Source organism: Ambystoma mexicanum, chromosome 6p (assembly GCF_040938575.1).
Source record: "Ambystoma mexicanum isolate Mex_15411 chromosome 6p, UKY_AmexF1_1, whole genome shotgun sequence".
NCBI lineage: Eukaryota > Metazoa > Chordata > Amphibia > Caudata > Ambystomatidae > Ambystoma > Ambystoma mexicanum.
The window spans coordinates 579,306,922-579,328,376 of NC_090935.1; the positions used below are offsets into that span (position 1 = coordinate 579,306,922).

Below are 21,455 nucleotides of genomic sequence, written 5' to 3' on the forward strand. Positions count from 1 at the left end.
GCCTATGGCTGGGGCTATTATGCAGATGCAGGGGATGCATATGGATGGGGCGATTATGCAGCTGCAGGGGATGCATATGGCTGGGGCGATTATGCAGCTGCATGGGACGCATATCGCTGCCTGTATGATGATGCAGCTGCAGGCGATGCATATGGCTGGGGAGATTATGCAGCTGCAGGGGAAGTATATGGCTGGGTGTATGATGTTGCAGCTGCAGGGGACGCATATGGCTGGGGGGATTATGCAGCTGCAGGGGACGCATAAGGCTGTGGTGATTATGCAGCTGCAGGGGACGCATATGGCTGGGGTGATTATTCAGCTGCTGGGGAGGCATATGGCTGGGTGTATGATTATGCAGCTGCAGCGGACGCATATGGCTGGGGTGATTATGCAGCTGCAGGGGACGCATATGGCTGGGGGGATTATGCAGCTGCAGGGGACGCATATGGCTGGGGTGATTATGCAGCTGCAGGCGACGCATATGGCTGGGAGATTATGCAGCTGCAGGGGACGCATATGGCTGGGTGTATGATAATGCAGCTTCAGGGGATGCCTATGGCTGGGGCTATTATGCAGATGCAGGGGATGCATATGGATGGGGCGATTATGCAGCTGCAGGGGATGCATATGGCTGGGGCGATTATGCAGCTGCATGGGACGCATATCGCTGCCTGTACGATGATGCAGCTGCAGGCGATGCATATGGCTGGGGAGATTATGCAGCTGCAGGGGAAGTATATGGCTGGGTGTATGATGTTGCAGCTGCAGGGGACGCATATGGCTGGGGGGATTATGCAGCTGCAGGGGACGCATAAGGCTGTGGTGATTATGCAGCTGCAGGGGACGCATATGGCTGGGGTGATTATTCAGCTGCAGGGGAGGCATATGGCTGGGTGTATGATTATGCAGCTGCAGCGGACGCATATGGCTGGGGTGATTATGCAGCTGCAGGGGACGCATATGGCTGGGGGGATTATGCAGCTGCAGGGGACGCATATGGCTGGGGTGATTATGCAGCTGCAGGCGACGCATATGGCTGGGAGATTATGCAGCTGCAGGGGACGCATATGGCTGGGTGTATGATGATGTAGCTGCAGGGGACGCATATGGCTGGGGTGATTATGCAGCTGCAGGGGACGCATATGGCTGGGGCGATTATGCAGCTGCAGGGGATGCATATGGCTGGGGCGATTATGCAGCTGCAATGGACGCATATGGCTGGGGTGATTATGCAGGTGCAGGGGACGCATATGGCTGGGGTGATTATGCAGGTGCAGGAGACGCATATGACTGGGGTGATGATGCAGCTGCAGGGGACGCATATGGCTGGGGTGATTATGCAACTGCAGGGGACGCATATGGCTGGGGTGATTATGCAGGTGCAGGAGACGCATATGGCTGGGGTGATTATGCAGCTGCAGGGGAAGTATATGGCTGGGTGTATGATGTTGCAGCTGCAGGGGACGCATATGGCTGGGGGGATTATGCAGCTGCAGGGGACGCATATGGCTGGGGTGATTATGCAGGTGCAGGAGACGCATATGGCTGGGGTGATTATGCAGCTGCAGGGGAAGTATATGGCTGGGTGTATGATGTTGCAGCTGCAGGGGACGCATAAGGCTGTGGTGATTATGCAGCTCCAGGGGAAGCATATGGCTGGGGTGATTATGCAGCTGCAGAGGAGGCATATGGCTGGGTGTATGATTATGCAGCTGCAGCGGACGCATATGGCTGGGGTGATTATGCAGCTGCAGGGGACGCATATGGCTGGGGGGATTATTCAGCTGCAAGGGACGCATATGGCTGGGGTGATTATGCAGCTGCAGGCGACGCATATGGCTGGGAGATTATGCAGCTGCAGGGGACGCATATGGCTTAGTGTATGATGATGTAGCTGCAGGGGACGCATATGGCTGGGGTGATTATGCAGCTGCAGGGGACGCATATGGCTGGGGCGATTATGCAGCTGCAGGGGATGCATATGGCTGGGGCGATTATGCAGCTGCAATGGACGCATATGGCTGGGGTGATTATGCAGGTGCAGGGGACGCATATGGCTGGGGTGATTATGCAGGTGCAGGAGGAGACGCATATGACTGGGGTGATGATGCAGCTGCAGGGGACGCATATGGCTGGGGTGATTATGCAGCTGCAGGGGACGCATATGGCTGGGGTGATTATGCAGCTGCAGGGGACGCATATGGTTTGGGTGATTATGCAGGTGCAGGAGACGCATATGGCTGGGGTGATTATGCAGCTGCAGGGGACGCATAAACTGGGGCGATTATGCATTCTGAGTAGGGCGGGCACGGTGTAGAGCTCTGGAAAAATGCATGCTCTTGTCCCCTCTGCACCATCCCCACAATGTTGCCCTTCCTGAACCCCTCACTTAAGGAATTCAGACAGACTCCCCCTAACAAAGGTGTGTGCTGTCAGTCAACACACTGCCCGATAGCACCGGCAGGACGCACTTCAGAGATAGCGCCCCTCTGATGGGGAACTGAAAGCGCCCCTGACTTCCGGGCTGCAGCGCACACACATCGACGTCCCCCGGCATCACCTACCCGTCCTGAAGGTGGCCTTTTCACTGGGTAAACTACAGCCGGTGTAGTTTACTGCCATGACCCACACATTGTAACACTTGTCAGGCTCCAGCTCTTCCAGGAGGCAGTAGCTTTCCTTCACAGTTACTCGGTATTCTTCTATCAGACCTGAAAGATAAGGTCAATCTTCTGTGTCAGAACAGGCACACGTATTGCGCTGGCTCAGCATATGGCAAAAATATACGGAAACAACTGTACGCAAATATTACATATTTTACCCAGTTATCATATATATAAAAAATATACCAGGCATGCTTTTACTAGCTGGTAAGTAATATGAATAATGGTCTCGATATCAATGTTGATAATTAAACCAATAATAACTACACCTTCCACGTAGCGCCTACACAGCTCTATGTACCATTGGGATTCGAGGCACCACCCCTTGAAGTAGTGCCATCCCATTCATTGACAGATGACCAACGCTGCGCACACGCGCGCAGTGCACAGCTCATGTGTATGCGTCCTGGCCTGGCTGAGGCGCGCCTGCAGCCTCCTGGCGCCATCTATTAAACGGCTTCACCCGTTCCTTCGCTCCCCCAGACACATCACCCATGCTGTGCGCACAACAGGACACAGGCCCATTCTGCTCTCGACTGTACGGAGCACAGTGAAACCTGCAGACCTTGGATCCGTGCAACATAACGCAAAGCCCCATTGCAACGCATAGAGGCACCCGAGTTCTCTGCTCCCACTAAAGTTCTCTGACTGACATAATGGCCTGATTTACAAACACGTTTTTCCAAGGGAAACTCCCATTGAAAAACGCTTCGTAAATCATGCCCATAAGCGTTTCCAAGGTGTTCACATTTTCAAAAAACATTCATCGCTCTCCTCCAGTAATGTACAGTAAGCCTTGCACACCTGGTGCTTTCACTACATTGCAACACCACCCTTGGTCAGACTCAGGTTGGGCAGACTCCGCAGACACGCAACATACCACTCTGGTCCCGGTTTCCCTGCGGCTCTTCCATGCAGTAGACTTGGAAGCAGTCAATGACGTCCTCCTCGCTGACACCCCAGTAGGCTGTGATGGAGGTGCCGGTGGCCGAGTTGGCTTCTTGAGGCCGCAGCTTTGGGGTGTGAGGCACTGAAAGAAAGGGGTTTCCGTCCATGAGTAACCTTCCACGTGCAAAAGGTTTCCTGGATTAGCATAAGTAATTAACAAGCTAGCCTGTTGATCCATATTCAACTAACAATAACATATCACCGTTTTCAACACATTTCATGTAATTATGGAAAGCAAAGTTGAATAATGAACAATCACAATGAAGGAGCAGAAAGTCAATATTCCAGTAGCTGATTACAGTTTGTGCAGTTTCAAGTAGTGACTTGAACCCCACACATAGGGGCTCATTTTCCATGACGTAAAAGGCTTTAACGCCTTGCAATCACGCCACGGCTCATTTTTGTATGGCGGAGAGGAGGAGGGGCTGAACGCCGCAACTCGTGCTTCCACCGTTGCGTTTCTCACCGCCATACAAATGCTCCAGCACGAATGCTGGAGATCCCTATGGAGTCTATTGTACCCACTCCCAAGCGTGTACAATGACGATTACATCCTCCCCAGAGGGTTTGTAATGTAATGGGTTATTTATAGTACACTTAATAGCGAGAGGTTTCTAAGCACGGACCCAGGTATCGAACCTGTGTTGCTCCGTGTCGTCTTGCTTTGAAGGCGAGCGCATTGCCCCTGAGCTGGAAACAATGCATGAATGGTAAGCAGGTAAAGCAGTTCTCCCAGTTGAAATGAAACCCTCGCCGACGTGCGAGCATGCCAGGGTGGGTATCATTTCATTTGTGAGCACAGCTTGCCACGTGAGCATGGCAAGCGGCTCACAGAAACAAAAGTAAGCGCTGCCAGCATGCCTGGCAGCGTTTACTCACTTTGCACTGCAGAGTGCAAATATGAAGGGCAACAGGCAGCATGCACGCTTGTACGCCGCCTTTTGAAGGTGACAACGGGGACCGGAGGGAATGGAGGAGGCACCCCGATAACCGGGGCAGGGGCCTTCCTCCTTCCGCTCTCTCGTCCCTCCCCCTCAGGGGCAGGGGAGAGGGCGGCAAAGAAGACAAAAAGAAAGGGCGCCGAAAGCCCACAAAAGGCAACAAAAGAAGAGGGAGGAGCTCGGGCTACATAAGCGGTGGGCGCCCGGCACACAAGCACTTGCAGCTCTTCCAGCAGCCGGGCGCCCGTCAACATCGGAGGATTTCGTTTTGGATTTCTTTTTGCCGTCGTTAGACCCAGGAGAAAGGTGAGCCCCAGGCGGCGGTCAGCGGAGGAAGCAACGGCTGAAACGGAGCAAGCAGCCGGCGGGACCTGCACCGAACAAAGCATCCGCTTGGCCGAGGAAGCGAAGTTCGCGGAGCCGGCGGCGAAGAGGCGTCACGAGCACGGGAGGCAAGGGAAGTCTCTCCGTGCAGCGGAGCACCAGCAGCCCCTCCACCAGAGCATTACGGAGGCTGCGAAGGGGCGTCACGAGCACGGGAGGCAAGGGAAGTCTCTCCGTGCAGCGGAGCACCAGCGACCCCTCCACCAGAGCATTACGGAGGCTTCGAAGAGGCGTTGCTAGCACGAGGGACAGAGGAAGTCTCTTCGTGCAGCAGAGCACCAGCGACCCCTCCACCAGAGCATTACGGAGGCTTCGAAGGGGCGTTGCTAGCACGAGGGACAGAGGAAGTCTCTCCGTGCAGCGGAGCAGCAGCACTCGCCCTGCTACCCATTCCGGTGAGCGGTGGCTGTGAAGGTCTCTCCGTGCAGCGGGGGCAAGCGGTAGAGAGCGGGCAGCAGAGAGGAAGGCGTACAACGCGACGCTGTTTTTGAAGGGCCCACAGAAGGAGACCGGAAGAAGGAGGTCGCGTAGAGGCGGCTTTCAGCGCTGGTACGGCAAAGAGGGTCGCACCATTAAGCTGAGCAACAACGGAGCACGGCGGGAAAGCTTAAAAATAAGACTGCCATTAATTTGAACTACATTGCCCAATAAGAACCATGGAGGTTCAAAGGAAAAGCCACGTGGACCAGCAGACGGATGACCTGGAAGCGTTTTTGATCATGGGAAGGAGGGCTGGGGACAAATATGGCACCAGCTGGATGCAGCAGATGGCATCACAGGTCGGAGCTGAAGTGGCAGGGCGCAGCCAGAGGTCGGATTCACCACTCTTGTTTCCACCAACACCCGTGGAAGACGCATGGGTTGAAGTGCACTCCCAGGAGGGAGAGGGGCAGGACATTGAGGAGCTCGAGGAAGAGGACGAGCCGGTGGGCAAGAGGAAAAGAGTGATGACCAAGAGAGCGAGGACAGGGCCGGTCTTTGCATCAGGCAGCCCAGGCGGCTGCCTGACGTCAGTCAGCCTCTAGGGGGCGCTGCAGAAGCAGTCCACAGTGCTAGAATACACGTGTAACACGTTCTTTTCCTAACATTATAAAAATGAATGTGCCTGTTCATTTTTATAATTTTAGGAAACGAACGTGTTACACGTGTATTCAACCACTGGCACTGCTGCAAGATGCAGCCTCGGCCCTCAGGCAGGGCAGTGCTAGAATACACGTGTAACACGTTCATTTCCTAACATTATAAAAATGAATGTGCCTGTTCATTTTTATAATGTTAGGAAACAAACGTGTTACACGTGTATTCTATCACTAGAACTGCTGCAGGCTGTGGCCTCTGCCAGGGCAGTTTCTAGTCCATTTGGTGCCCAGGACGAAACACTAGGAAAGCGCCCCCCGCACCTCATCCCATGCTCCACTCCCACCGCACCCCGCGCACCACTCCCACCGCACCCCGCGCACCACTCCCACTGCACCCTGCGCGCCATTCCCAAACTACACCGTTAAGGAACTCCTACCCAAAGTCAAACAGTCTGTCACACAAGGAATGAATTGCCATTTGCAACGGTGGGCCACTTTTTCACTGGTGCCCAAGACAATTTTATGCCCCAGTCCCACTTAGGCTGCAGATAATGAGGACTGGGCACACCAACCAAGAGACCATGAATATGGCACAGGATGCAATATATACAACCAACAAAGAACACAGGATGCTGAAGGGGATTTGGAGGCAACCTTAGCCAAAAGGGCAATGACAGGGAGACCCCTGAACCCAATAAACATCACTTTAACATTCTTTGAATGGGAATCAAGGGTTACGCTTTGATACAGTAAAGTCTTGACTGTTCTAAGGATACATGGACCAGGATTATTTATTTATTCATGCAATGTTTGTCGGGTACCTGCATATTTATTTATTTATGCAATGTGTGTCGGATACAGGTATCCGACAAGCATTGCATAGATAAATTATCCGTCTCCATGTACCAGACAAACATTGCATGAATAAATAAATAAACCTGTTCGTAGCTTAAAGAATATTTACTCAGCAACACTGGTCAAAACTATTACCGCATAGTGAAGTAACTCATCACCAGTGCCATGGAAGTGGTGTAAAGTGTAATTGATATATAGTTTGGAAAAGAAGCAGCATGAAAGAAATAGCGCTGCTTTGAACTATTATTTTGGCCATTTTCTGGGCTTGCAGGGACGCACCATGGGCCCAAACGGGTCGGGGCCCACGGTGCGTCCCTGCAAGGCACGCACACTCCCCACAGCCCACTGCACCTCCCCTCCCATCTCAATGCCAGCACAAAACCATTTAGTGACTAATGGGCCGCCATTAGCAGTTTCCTGCCGGCATTTGTGATGGAAGGTCTTAGCTGCAGGAGGACCTAAAGTTTTTTTATTGGTGTGCTTATGCCCCCGCCCTAAGTGGCGCAAAAGTGGTCAGAGGGAGCCTCTGACTTCTGTAATGTCACGTAGTACTTTTGTACTTCGTGACATTACAGTCGGAAGGGGCAGCGCCAGCACCTGACCTGCGGAACTTTCCCCACGTCAATGCGCCGCCCCACAAACTAGGGAATTCCAACCCCTCCAGAGGCTCCAGGGACCGGGGCAATTGCGTCCCCCAGGGATATTGCGCCCCGGGCATTTGCCCGCCTCGTCCGGGCCAAGAAACAGGACTGGCCTCGGCCCTCAGGCAGGGCAATTGGCAAATAAATTGGCAACATTTGTTGCTTTATTACCTTCCCCCGGCCCCGGGTGGTCACGGTGCCGTGTGCCCTCCTCCAGGCTATGGGCGCGCACTGACACTAAAGTGTGGATCGATTGGTGCTGGCTGGTGTTGTCGGCCCCGGCCATTACAGAAAAGAGGAGCGAGTGGGTCACTAAATCCTGAAGTTGTTCCCATCACAAGCACACACTTCCAAGCAGCAGCAGAATCAGCAAATACAAACAGTTTCTGCATCAGTGGCTCCCCCAGATATTTTTCATAGGGGTGGCCTGATGAGGCCATAGCAAATCTTGGGGCGGCACACAGGGTGCCGCACAGGGGCAGATCCAGCCTCATCATTTTGGCGGGGCTGGATGACCGTTTTGAAAACTATTAGTGAGACGGGACATTAAACCTATTGTGCTACTGAACCCCCATCGTCCTAATGCCTCCTCCCCAAGCCCAGGAGGCTGAGTAGATATCACGCCTTCCTTTGGCCCATTAGATCCATCTTTCACCCCAACTCACCAGAGGCGTAGCCATTATTCTGTAACAAGTGGGGCATGGAGCTAATGTAGTAGGGCCCACATGAAGAAGAGCCTGTTGAAGGAAGGGCACTTGTTCTGCCCCCAGCCAAATGCATCGGAGTGACTGAGAGTAGTGAGGTCGGGCGAACCAATCAGAGGGATGTGTCCCCTTGAGAAAAGGTTTTAAATAATGGGTTAAAATTGTGCATTTTACAGTACACTTTGTGATAAATTAGGTAAAAAGCCACACAGTTTACAATCGGTTTTGTAGGGTAAGAAATAAAACGTACATTAGATGCCAAGCCACCAACAATGTACAGGAGCATTTTCAAACACATTTTCATCATGCCTTTGCTCCCTATATGCCAGTTCTCTGCAAGTGTAAAAAAGCATTTTCCGGCCTTTTGATCTCCTGAGGAGAGTCCACCACCAGTCCAGACCTGGGCAGAGTGTCACCGTCAGCAGATCTTAGACAGTTGCACGTTCCAGCAGGGTTGGATTGGTCGGTCCGTTGGCCGGGCCAAAATCACTTTGAGGGCGAGGCCCTGGGGGCCGCTACCACGCTTGGGCCGGTTTGGGGGTTACTACGCCCCCCTAGTTCCTGCTCCCGAGCATATTGTTCGTCGTTCCCTCTTTCCTGGGCATGCAGTGCTGACTTTATTTTAGTGCAAGAGTTTCCTACATTTCACTGTTTGCTCAGACTTCTCTTATACTCTTCTTTGTCGTTGTGCTCTTTTTGTTTGGAATAGCAATCACGCTAGTCTAACGAGATAAACAAACACCTACACGAACGTGCCTTGTGAATGATGAAGTGAAGGATGGATGCAGACACTGGACCAAAAACTGAGCGAAGTCTGCACAGCAGCTGGCTTGGGAAAGTGACTCACCAACTACAGTAGAAACCGTCTCTGTGGAAGGTTGGTCCGTCTTCCGTATAATGCAAATACCCAGACTTGTAGGATGCATGCTTCACTTTCTTTGTTCCATTGGGGGCGACATGTTGTAGCATCAATTCATGGCCTTTAAAATACCCTGCACGGTGCAGCTTCCGATCTCCTTTAACACAAACGCTGGGATATGGCCATGACTAGCTAACGCCTCATTAATCAAAGCCAGGTCTCTAAAGAATGGTTCAACTGTTGGGGAATCACCTGCTCACACTTTCTGTCGTGTGACCAACCAGTGCGCAAAAGATGTTTTAGAGCGTGGGGCTCTTGATGCCACCCATTTCTGCATTTGATACACCAGCAGCTAAACACACCCTGGGTAGGCAGCTCCTTCTGCATAGTCCATGTCTCTCCCAAGCTCGGGACAATGTTCTTTACCATAATGGAGAATGTGAAAAAGCGCAGGGCTGCAAAGATGGGGGGTGAGGGTAGAGGGCAAAGCGCACTAAGCTTGGGGTACACTGGAGATGCTTCCCCTGATACCCGCAGTACTCCAAGTCCCTTGAAATGAAATTCGTCTATACACTGCACAATATGCAAGGGCCACTGGTATTCAAGCAGCACGCGACTAGTAATTTGCAAAAAGTAAACTTAACGAGTCCCAAGAAAAGGTCATCTTCCACCCTTTAAGAATTTGATTGTTTTTGTTTTTATGTTGGGATGGTAGACGTCGTTTTTCTTTGCGATCTTACAGTTTCATGGTGCTGTCGGGAGCTAAAATGAGTGATCACGAAGGAAACATTTAAGAATTTGGAGAGTTCACAAGCATGAGCGAAACAAACCCCAATACTCGTACTGCCATTTCTCTGCCGTGGTAATGCACTGCAGTGTGTTTCAAAGTAAACTCCACATTGTAATGTCATAATTTTAGAACGCCACCTCTCCAACATTAACATTGGGAGCTATGTTGAATTGTACATGCATGTTAACTCTCTGCATATGTTTAAAGTAGACTTTACCACTCACATGGAGTAGTGATATTGTTTACGTGTGTCCCTCCTAAATATATTTAACTTCCCGTGAAATATTTGATGCAGTACATGTATTTTAATGCTGAGATAGACGGGCTTGTACAGCTATCGGTGGGTATGTTGCTGGTGCTTGTTCTTGGAGGTTTGAGTAACACTGTTCAAGACCAGTTCATCACCTTTTAAGAGTGGCTAAATGTTTGAGGTCATACGAATGACATTAGTGTAGATCTGAAATTGTCGATTCTCTGACCTGAGTCACGGCAGCAAACTGGTCATTGTTACTAAAAATTAAGAGCAAAAGCAGACTAACATAACTAAGCCTGTTCGGGTTTGAGCCTCTTATTGCTGTTTTCTGAGGTTCATGAAATTCAGCAGATGACAGCATTGACAATGTTGTTAACTCATAGTCCCCACTCCCGCTGCTCAGCCCATGACACATGCATGAGATCACAGGTCGGGGGAGGAAGGGACACCAAAGATGCTTCCCGCCTGGGGTGCAATCTGTTGTAAGACCGGCCCTGAGCGAGGGACAGCCAGCAGCAGGCAGTGGCGGCTCAAAAACGGAAAGCCACCCGTAAGGGAAAGGGGAGGGCGCAGGAGGTTGAAGCCACACCGGCACCTGTCCCTGCTGAGGTTCCAAGGCCAATGGGAGGTCCTCGCGGCGCACCTGTAGCCACACCGGCGGTAGCAGCTAAGGGTCCAACCACCTTGGATATGGTGAAAGGTATGTTCAAGGAATGTATGGAAGCATGGGGGACTGGTGTAAATGGACAGATACCTTCTCATAATACTAATGCCTTGAACCTAGTGGGTAAAGGGGCTCAAAAGGGAGGTGTGGTCCCGGAACAGGAGGGTCGGTTGGGGAGTCAGCCCATGATTGGGGTGAGTGGGCTGGTAGTAGGGGTGAACCTGGGGCAGACGGGGGGAGCGGGTCCTGCGACGCAGGGGACAAGCACAGCTTATACCCCCCAAATAGGGGGAACGCCAATGTGGGGGGCACAGGTCCCTCAACAGGTGCAGGGGCAGGAGCCGGCTAACAATACCACAATGTATGGGAGGCCCATGCCAGGGTTTGCGCCAGCCAGAGTGGCGATTAACGCTCTGGCTTGGCACATACCTCTGGCATACAAGGAACGGGTGTGGAGGAAGGAGTTCATGGATATTCTGGAGTTGGTAGGGATGGTCCCTTCAGGACAGGGTTTCAGTGAGCCAACTGAAAGGGAAAGGGAGAAGAAGGAGAGGGAGAAGCCAAAAATTGAGCTCAATATTCATACCTGGTTAAGGGCATTCCGGGTGTATGCCACCATCATGTTTGAAAAATTCCCACAAGATGGCGTGGCTTTGTTAGCATACGAACAGTATATTCATGAGCAGTATTTGAAGCTTGGGGGAGATGCATGGATCAATTATGATAGGGGTTTTAGACTCAAAATGCAGGTTTGCCCAGCAATGACATGGGATGAAGTGGATGTGGGAGGTTACCTAGACAAAAAAATGGTCCCATCTAGGCCAGTGGATGAGACTGTCTCAAGCGAGAGAGCAACGCAGGGCAAGGGCAGGGGGTCCTACTCAAGGGTGAGGGGGTCCTTTCGAGGGAACTCTTCCTGGAATAACCGTTCCAACTACCAGGGGGAGTTACCAGAATGTTGGTTGTTTGCTGAAGGGAAGTGCACATACGGAAATTCATGCAGGTTCAAGCACACGAAGGGCCCGAGCGCAGGGAGGCACAGCTCCTCCAGCAGAGAGAGTAAGGCAAAGGGCAGCACAAAAAGCAAGGAAAAAAGCCAGCATGATTAAAACGCAACTACCAACGCCAATACGTTTACAGGCTATGATTCCGTTTCTGAATGCATACTGTGACAAGGGTGATGCAAAGTTGTTGTGGGAAGGTTTCAGGTGGGGTTTTAAGATTCCTTTCAACAGGCGAATAGGACCAAGGGAGGCTTGTAATTTGAAGTCTGCTTTGTCAATGCCTGAGGTCTTGGCACTGAAAGTGGGAAAAGAAGTGCAGTTGGGGAGGGTGGCAGGTCCCTTCACTGCACCTCCACTAGAAAACTTGGTAGTGTCCCCTTTGGGCCTGGTGCCAAAAAAGGAGGTGGGGCAGTACAGATTGATACAGCACTTGTCTTTTCCGGAGGGGGAGTCAGTTAATGATGGCATTTCAGAAGACCAATGCAGGGTTCATTACGCGTCATTTGAAGATGCGGTGGAATTGGTAAAAGCGTTAGGTGAGGGGGCCCTCACGGGGAAGGCCGACATCGATTTGGCGTTCCGCTTGCTGCCGATTCACAAGGACAGCCACCATTTGCTGGGGTTCAAGGTGTTGCAGGAATACTTCTACAACAAATGTTTACCGATGGGGTGTGCAATTTCTTGTGCTTATTTTGAGAGGTTCAGCCGATTCCTTGAATTTTCAGTAAGGCAAAGAGCCAAGGTCGGGGGGATACTCCATTACCTCGATGATTTCCTGTTTATTGGGAGAAAAGGAACACAGGATTGCAAGGAGCTCATGGGGGTATTTCAAGGGTTGATGGAGGAGTTTGGGGTTCCACTGGCAAAAGAGAAAACTGTGGGTCCAGTCACGACATTGGTATTTTTGGGGATTGAAATTGACTCGGTGGCAGGAGAATGCAGGCTGCCAGGAGAAAAAGTAAGGAAGTTGAAGGAGGTAATTGCAGGGATGTTGGGCAAGGAAAAAGACACGTTGAAGGAACTTCAGTCCCTAGCAGGCAACTTGAATTTTGCAGGCAAAGTGATCCCGGCAGGTAAAGTGTTCGCTAGGAGCATAGAGCTAAAAACGGTGGGCTTGAAGCATGCGGGTCAGCATGTGAGCCTAGGAAAGGAGGTTAAAGAGGATCTTAAAATGTGGAATACTTTTTTGGACTGCTTTAACAGGGTGTTGATGTGGAGAGATAACCTGGGGAATGGAAATGGCCGGAAGCTGGTCACCGACTCGTCAGGGACTCTAGGGTTTGGGGCCATCTTGGGTAAGAGATGGTGCGGGCAGGCAGAGGGGATCACCAAGGACATTACATTACTAGAGTTGTTCCCGATAGTGGTGGCATTCAAGCTCTGGCCAGAACAATTGCAAGACAAAAAGGTGATGGTTTGGTCTGACAACCTAGCGGTAGTCCAGATTATCAACATGGGAACAAGTAGGAATGACAGGGCGCTGGGGCTACTCAGGGAGCTAACAAGGTGCTTGCTGCAGCTGAATGCAGAGGTCCGGGCACGACATATACCGGGGGTTAAGAATGTTGCCGCTGATTCTCTTTCTCGTTTACAGTGGGGAAAGTTCCGGGAAAATCACCCAGAGGCGAGCACAAAGATGACACCCTTCCAGACACAATGTTGGGGATTGGTTGGGGAGATCTGAGCTCACTGATTGACACGGCACTTGCACCAGGCACAATGCGAAGATATAGAGGGTGCTGGGATCGCTTCATAGCCTTTCAAAACAACATCCTGCCCGAGAGCGAGAAGGAAAGGCCAGTGCAGGCCTTTGTAGGATGGTGTTGGCAACAAGGAAGGTCCAGATCTTGGGTGGTCTATCACCTGCCAGCTGTTGCGCATTTCTATAAATTGGGGGGCAGGCCCGATCCCACCAAAGAGCATTACATTGTCATGGCAATGAGGGTTTGGGCCAAGCAGGTGACAAGTAAACCTGACGAGAGACGGCCCATAGATGTGGGCAAGTTGCACGAAATGATCAGGAGCTTAACGGTGGTGTGTAAGGATGATTATGAAAAAGCATTGTTCACAGCAGCCTTCTCACTGGCATTTTTTGGGGCTTTAAGGGTAGGCGAGTTGGTGCCAGCCAACAAGAAGGGTAAGGGTTTAAGTTTCCTTAGGAGTTGTGACATAGGGGTACAAGGAGAGCGGTTATACATATTTCTGAGGAGATCCAAGACCGATCAGAAAGGGAAAGGCACAAGCATCATGTTAGGGGGTACCCAGGACAGCCCGGTTTGTCCAGTAGGATGCGTAAACAGGTATTTGAGTTGGAGAATTCACACGGTGAGGAGGATCCTTTTCTTTTTGGGACAGCGTTAAGCCTTTTTCAATTTAGAAAGGTGATGGACTTGACACTGGTGGAGGCAGGGTTCTCGAATGGGGTCTACGGGACGCATTCCTTCAGGATAGGGGCAGCCACATCAGCGGCAGGGATGGGCCTGGGAGCAGAGGCAATCAAACAGATTGGGGCTGGAGGTACGGTTGTTTTAAGCGATACGTCAGGCCTGAAAAAAAAGTAAGACTAACGGTTCCTCTCTCCTATCTCCTCGCAGTAGCATCGATGAAGGGAAGGCGACGGTCCGCCTGGGTGGTGGGCCATTCGTTTGTATCAAGGGCCAGGGCAAGCTGGACAGCCAAGTAGGAGGAGTTGACCGCCGGGGAATACCGTGTGCAATGGCATGGAGTGCCGGGTATGAAATGGGCACAGCTGCGGGGGCACGTGCGCAGACTCCTGAGGGAACATCGGAGGCCCAATGTTTTGGTGGTGCACCTCAGTGGCAACGACTTGGCTGGTCTGGGGAGGGGGATCTTGCTCAGGGAAATGATGTCTTCATTACAGGAGTTATCGGCGGAAATGGGGGAGACCGAAATCGTGTGGTCAGAAATCATCTCGAGGCACGAATGGGGGGGGGGCGCTGGGAGTTAGGCGGCCGTGGAGAATTCAAGGAGGAAGTTGAATTGGGCTATGGCTAAGTTTTGCAAAGGAAGAGGCTTTCAGCATATCAGACACGGTTTGATCAATCTCAAAAACGCGGAGTACTACTTGAAGGATGGAGTTCATTTGTCTGAGCAGGGAATGGATTTGTTTTTCTGGAATATCTGCACAAAATTGTTGGAATTATAAGCAAGGAAAGGAGGGAGCCACGGTGGGCAGTAACCCACCTTTGGCGTGGCGGGTTGTGGCAACCTATGATAAGACAAAGACTCCAAATGAGCCATTGCTAAACCGGAAGGGGCTTAGCTCAGTCTAGACAGCGCCTCCTGGGAGCCTAAACGGCGGGGGTGTCTGGCGGTAGCAATTGGGGCTCAACTTCCCCCCAACAAACGGCGCTCCCCCAGGCCGCAAAGACCTGCAAGGGAAGATGGTTCTCAGACTCGAAGGCCTTGGGGGAGTTGTGCCTGCAATGGACATGGAGGTAAAGGGGGAAGCAGGACGAGGAGCAGTCGCCACACTTTTTGGAACTATTTCTAATACCTGTTTGCAGTGGTTGTGTATATGTAAAAATAAATCTGCTGCCTTGTTATGCCAAACTAAAAGAAATGTCTCATGCAGCACCTTACTGGAGGGGAAAGGAGAGGGCTTGCAAATGAGAAATGTTTTATACAAATGGCATAGCTAATGGACAAATGCCCAGGTTATAACCTTTACATTTGGACCCCACAGTGCAAATGACGAACATTTGCCAGCGGGATCCACTTACATTTAAGTGTAAACATAACGGGTCCTGCTGCCAAATTACGATTTTCAGGAACTCGTTTTCTATATAAAAAACGTAATTTGACAGCGAAGTAAGCAGTGTTCCCAGTTGAAATGAAACCCTCCCCGACGTAATCTGAATTGTGCACAGAAGCATGTGCAATGGATCCGTATGGGGTCCGCCTACTTTATGCTCGTGACTAAAGCAGGCGGATCTCATAGGGATTTCCTGCATCTGCGCCGGTGCACACGCAGAAGCATTTGTATGGCGGAGAGGAAGGGTGCGGCGGAAATGCAAGCTGCATTCCACCCCTACTCTATGCCACACAAATTGCTGAAAATGAGCTGTGGCGTGGATGGAAGGCGTGAAAGCCTTACTCAAGGCTTTTACGCCTTCCATTCACGTTACGGCTCAATTGAAAATAAGCTCTGTAGGGTCTCATTTTTGAATGAGCCGTAATGTGTGGCGTAAAAGCATCGCTTACGGCTTTTTCACCACACATTGACGTTACGCCTTGTTCTCATCCATTTATATTCCGGACAGGAAGAGCAGAAGATCTGCTGCCTCCCTTTCTCTCCACCACACACATGCCGCCGCATTTACACCGACGGGCATGTTCATGCCAGTGCAGATGCTAGGCTTCCCCGTGGAGATCCATTGTGCACGTAATTGTAAACACTGCATAGCATGTGAGTATGGTAGGCAGAGTTTACTTGTTTGCACGGTGGAGTGCCTGTGTAAATGGCCAAAATTTGGCGACACCAGAATTTGGTGGCAGGCAGCTGCCTATGCGTATTTCTTTTTGTAACGGCTCCCTGGCACCAAATTACGATTTTGAGCAAAATGAGCTCCATATTAATCACCAGAACACGATAGAGAAGGCCTCAGGTTCTGATGGTACCATCTGTGTTAATATCAAGTCCACGGCAGTCACTTTTGAGAAATAACTGGAGTCGGGTAGCATGGCAGAGGCTGGAGAGTGGTGAAACTGGGCTAGATTCAACAAACCTTGGCAAAATAAATAGTTCTGGCTTTGTAGAAGTAGAAAACACAATTTCTGTTTTATAAAGTATCTGCAGGATAAACAAATTATAATCATACCCTCTACAATCAGGATTCATGTCTAGTGGCTTCGCCGATGCATGTATTTTTTTTAGGGATGGAATAGGAAGAGGATGGCAAGAAGAGGGCTGGATGAAGCTACCCAGAGATGCAGCGAGCCCATACCTCCCGCTTTCAGCATCGTGCAGCAGCTGAATAAAACCAGGGCCCATATTCGATATACTTCCAAGAGCTCTGGGAAAGAGCTGAAGCTGTCTCAAACCACATTGGTTCAACGAGTGATCCCGTTAAGTATCTTCAAGTTAGCTGAACTAACAAGGAGACATCCATTTTCATGCTGATCTGATTCTCACACAAGGAGACATCAATTTCCATGCTGATCTCATTCTCCCACAAGGAGACATCCATTTCCATGCTGATCTGATTCTCCCACAAGGAGACATCCATTTCCATGCAAATCTGATTCTCCCACAAGGAGACATCAATTTCCATGCTTATCTGATTCTCACACAAGGAGACATCAATTTCCATGCTGATCTGATTCTCACACAAGGAGACATCAATTTCCATGCTGACATTTCCTAGAAAGCTTGGGTGGTGCAATCTGTATGCGATTATAATAGGGTTAATATTAAGTCAGATTCCTAGATCCCAAAAGAAATGAATTCTGGGGAAATACATGTGTTAAATGCTTGACCTACTGTGATGCGGGGCTAACCACGCCATGTAGTCTCATGAGTTCCAGAAGAGGTTTATGGGGTAGGTTATTGAGGCCAAAGCTGCAGCAGCATCCGGCCATTCCGGAAAAGCCTTTCAGAGGGAGAGGGAGAGGGAGGCCGATGATGTCAGAGATGCCACCACAGAAAGGGACAGCAGAGAAGCAGGAACTTCATCCAAAGAGTGCCTTGGACTTCCGGTAGCTAGAGTAGAAGCGTATCAGAGCACCGTCCTTGCCGGAGGGCAGGTAGAGAGCTGTATACACAGAATACAATGCAGAAGAGGAGGCACGCGTCTTCACTACTCTACAAGTATGTACACAATAAGGGCGATTAACATAAAACACAGAACACACCTTCATTTGATCAAACAGTAAATCCATCCAACCTCCAGAAATACAGTCAAACAGATATGTTTCCATGGAAAAAAAAGACCGACAATTAAAACAAGTATGTACCCTTTCAAACAGGGGAATCCACTAATCTGTGAACATCCCGCCCATCTCACCACATGCAAACAAGGCTAGCGGGATATTCGAACCACAACTGTCTTTCAGTTCACAGATCAATGTAGTTGTTAAAGGCGTTATCTTCCAAGTGTCCCTGTTTTGTTGACTGGGGACAACAGGCTGGATTGAGGGAACAGTGTCAGCAAAGTGTATGGTAAGGTGCCCCAGGCCATATGGTAGCTGCTTTGAGCGGCCAGATCGTGGATGAGCGGGGTTTGAAGCATGCTTGTGGCAGGTGCAGGATAGTAGGTGGTTGAACTTGGGTGCGCCAGTATTCTGGCCCACCAAGCACACCCCTGTGTGCACTAAGTACAGGGTATTGGCCACCTTCCCACATCTGCCTCTTTGTGCCATTTGGACACTGTATAGGGGGCGGGGAGGAGGACAGCTCACACCTGTTTGGTTACCAGGGTATTAGTCTCCCGTACAAATTGGTATTGTGTTGTTAATAGGATAGTCTGGGAAACTACAGTTTTAGATATGAAATAATAATTGTTTTTTTTATAACACTCTTAATACCGAACAGGTTTCTAAGCGCAGACCTGTATTGCTCTGCTTCGTCTTGCTTCCAAGAAGAGAGCATTGCCACTGAGCTATACTACGCGTGACCCTAGACCCATTAGTGAAAACTTTTCCCATTAAGATAACTGACACTCTGTGCTAGCCAAGGTTATCCAAAACAATGAACTCAATAACTCTAATTGGTTTGACACATGATGTATCCACAGAATTTATTCTTGTGACCAGGCTGTCATGTGATATATATATATATATTGTATTTACATGCAATTTGTGACTAGGCAAGGATGAGTTGCATTCAATGTTAGGTTGAAAGATGATCTATCCATTAAATTAACCAGATTATGTCTAGATGTTTCCTTTACCTTATTGATAACTGTGATCAGACAATATAAATTCACATTTGATATTTGCAATTTGGTTAATTCAAGTATTGGAGTTTTTCACAATGTGTTCAACAATATAACAATCACAGTCCCCCACCACCTCAGCAGGCAAATAAATGTTGAGACTGGGCACAGTCTGCTTGGATGTATCCGAAGAAAACGTTGGGCTGGCACCTTGAAGCAAAGGCGAGGATATTTTCCCACCTAGGGGGCAGGAGACAGATAAGGATTTGCAGCTGGGTACGGTGTCTCCTTTGAAGGTTAGCACAGGGGAAGGAGTAGGAGATGTAGGTGAGTGGTTGGAGGCAGGGGAGTATGACCTAGCATTGGTAAATAAGGAAGAGTGGGTCAAGGTGGGGAAGGGAGTAAATGGGTAGTAGGTGAAGAAGTGGAAAAGGAGGGATACAAAGGGCACCCGGGGGAGAAGACATCCTGTCCGTGGAGTGATAGAAGCCCTGTTGTTGGTGGAGAGAGATGGCTTTCTAGTCTCAAGGGAGAAAAGGGGGACTCTTGGTGTCACTCACAGTGTGGGACCATTGAGGAAGGGAGTACACTGTCCAGCCATGGACCGTAAAAAAGAGCCATGAAAAGAGGACTAACGTAGGTTCTGGAGCAAGGAGGATTAGGAGCCTAGCCAGTGGTCAAAGGTGCACAGGACGATGTACCCCGTCTACTGGTAATGAAAGAGGAGGCAGGAGGCCAACAGAGGAGGCCTATTATCTACCGATAGGTCAGTATTCAGAGGGGCGGTTGGCAGTTTGGGGAAAGGAAAGGGGGCAGCCACAAGCCCTTAGGGGAAGGGTGAGAGATTGCAGAGGGAAAGGTTGGAAGGTGGAAAAGAAGTGGAGGTTGGGTGAATACTGGGGAAGAGGCGATAGTACTGCAGAAAGATGATGGCAGGAGGACTTGAGAAAGAAAACGCAGTACTTGTGACTACTGAGCATGCAGCAGACGGACGGGGCAGCCAAATCGATGTTTGCACAGTGGTGGCGAAGGCGAGATCCAAGGTAAGCAGGAAAGAGAGTTGGGGAAAGTGAAAAAGGTGAAGGAAGATATCTTCCTGTATATGGGAATAACCAAGCCGCTGGGGGGAACTTAATGCTACCCACAAAGGAGAACATTTGGAAGGGAAATGTGTGGAAGTTTTCAAACTACTGCGTAGTAAGGTGTGATGCAAGGAGGGGTCAAAGTAGGAAAAGGGTAGCTACCCAGAAGACCTAAAGCACCAGCAGCTATTGAGAACTGCACTTCAGCCTTTATGCCAGCGCGACGTGTGGCACGATTTAAGTATATGGATGTAATACGCAAGACGTGAATTCTGGTGGCCATTTTACATCATGACAAGGACTTAAGGGCAAAGCTGGGAGAGCATGAGGGGTGGTGCGGGGGAGACGGATATGGCCCTATACCTGTAGTGCAATGTGCCGACCAGGCCAGCCCGCTCAGTTCATACGACCAGTGACTTACTTATCATTGCTGTTTCAGCCCCTTCTGGGCCATCCCACCCAGTTCAGGGTGATGGGCAGGAGTTCGATCTTTTGAGTCCATGGTCTGCTGGGCATTTAACAAGGACTTGTGCATTAGGCAATTCTACATGTTTTGGCATGAATGCTCGAGGTGTGGAGGAAGGCATGGGCCATGGGTACGCAGACAGTTCTCAGAAGTGGCCGAAGGGTTGTTCAGTGGAAGGGAGCCCTATGTCATATAAGGTTCAACTACTGAGGGAAATACTGGATTTTTATCCTTATAGGCACAAAGCCAGGGTGTTGGGGGAGGATTTTCAGAATGGTTTCAGTTTAGGGTATAGAAGGCCTGAGGCGAGGCGTTGGGCAGAAAACCTGAGGTCGGTGAAGAAGCATCCAGGAGTGGAGAAGCAGATCCTTAAGGAGGTTGAGGAAGGTTGGCTGGCTGGCCCCTTCCACTAATGGCTGGTGAAATATATTCTGATTTCCCCCATTGGGGGGTTGCCCTAAAAGAAGCTAGGGTAGTTAGCCCAATTCACCATTTCCTATGGCCGAGGTTTGTCAATGATTTCACCCATCAAGTGCAGTACATAGTGGTTTATTCCAAAACAGATTAGGCCATTGTGTTGGTTAGGGATGGTGGAGTAGGGCCCTTATGGCAACAAGCGAAATAATGTCAACCTTCAGATTGCAATCAGTTCCTTGGCTGTTGGGGAAGCAGTTTGGGGTAGTATGTGTGTATACAGGGCTACCCCCATGGACTGTTCTGTTTTGTGCACTCTGTTCAAGTGTGTTAGCATCTTTTTACAGAAGTGGTTTCAGTACAATTCGGGATATGGGCAGATACTGCACAACCTGGATGCTTTCTTATCAATGTGACCCGCAGATAATGACCAGGAAAGTGGAAGGTTGCTGCAGGAATATGAGGGTTTGATGGAGGATTTGAGGGTTTAGCTACCCCTTGGAGAAGATGTAGGGGCCATCCACAGGATTAACGTTTTCAGGTATCAAACTGAATTCGGTGGCTACGTGTTCCAGGTTGCTTTCGGGAAAGGTGGAAGAATTGTTGCATTTATTGGTTGAAGTGTTTGCTAAAGGGAAGCCGGAGTAGATGAAGTTCTTTGGGCATTTGACCCTTGCATGTGAAGTGGTAGCCCCAGGAAGGACTTTATGTAGACACATGGCAAAGAGCATGAAAGGGGCTAGATTACTTCATCACAGTATCAGGGTCTCATCGTCTGTGAAGGAGGACATACAAGTGTGGCATATTTTCGT

At 50.1% G+C, this 21,455-nt stretch overlaps 1 protein-coding gene across 4 annotated transcripts in view; it reads right to left on the minus strand.

Moving 5' to 3' along the window:
• CMYA5 (cardiomyopathy associated 5) overlaps nucleotides 1-21,455 on the minus strand; it is a 538,811-nt gene that overhangs the window by 117,053 nt on the left and 400,303 nt on the right. For 2 of the 4 annotated variants that reach the window (XM_069627405.1, XM_069627406.1), the window contains exons 7-8: nucleotides 3,544-3,693; nucleotides 2,565-2,711 (exon numbers count right to left, since the gene is read on the minus strand). In XM_069627405.1, coding sequence (XP_069483506.1) covers nucleotides 2,565-2,711; nucleotides 3,544-3,693 — 297 coding nt within the window. Of the gene's footprint in view, nucleotides 1-2,564; nucleotides 2,712-3,543; nucleotides 3,694-21,455 lie in introns of those variants that run through there. The other 2 variants (XM_069627407.1, XR_011280640.1) reach the window with 2 other exon arrangements.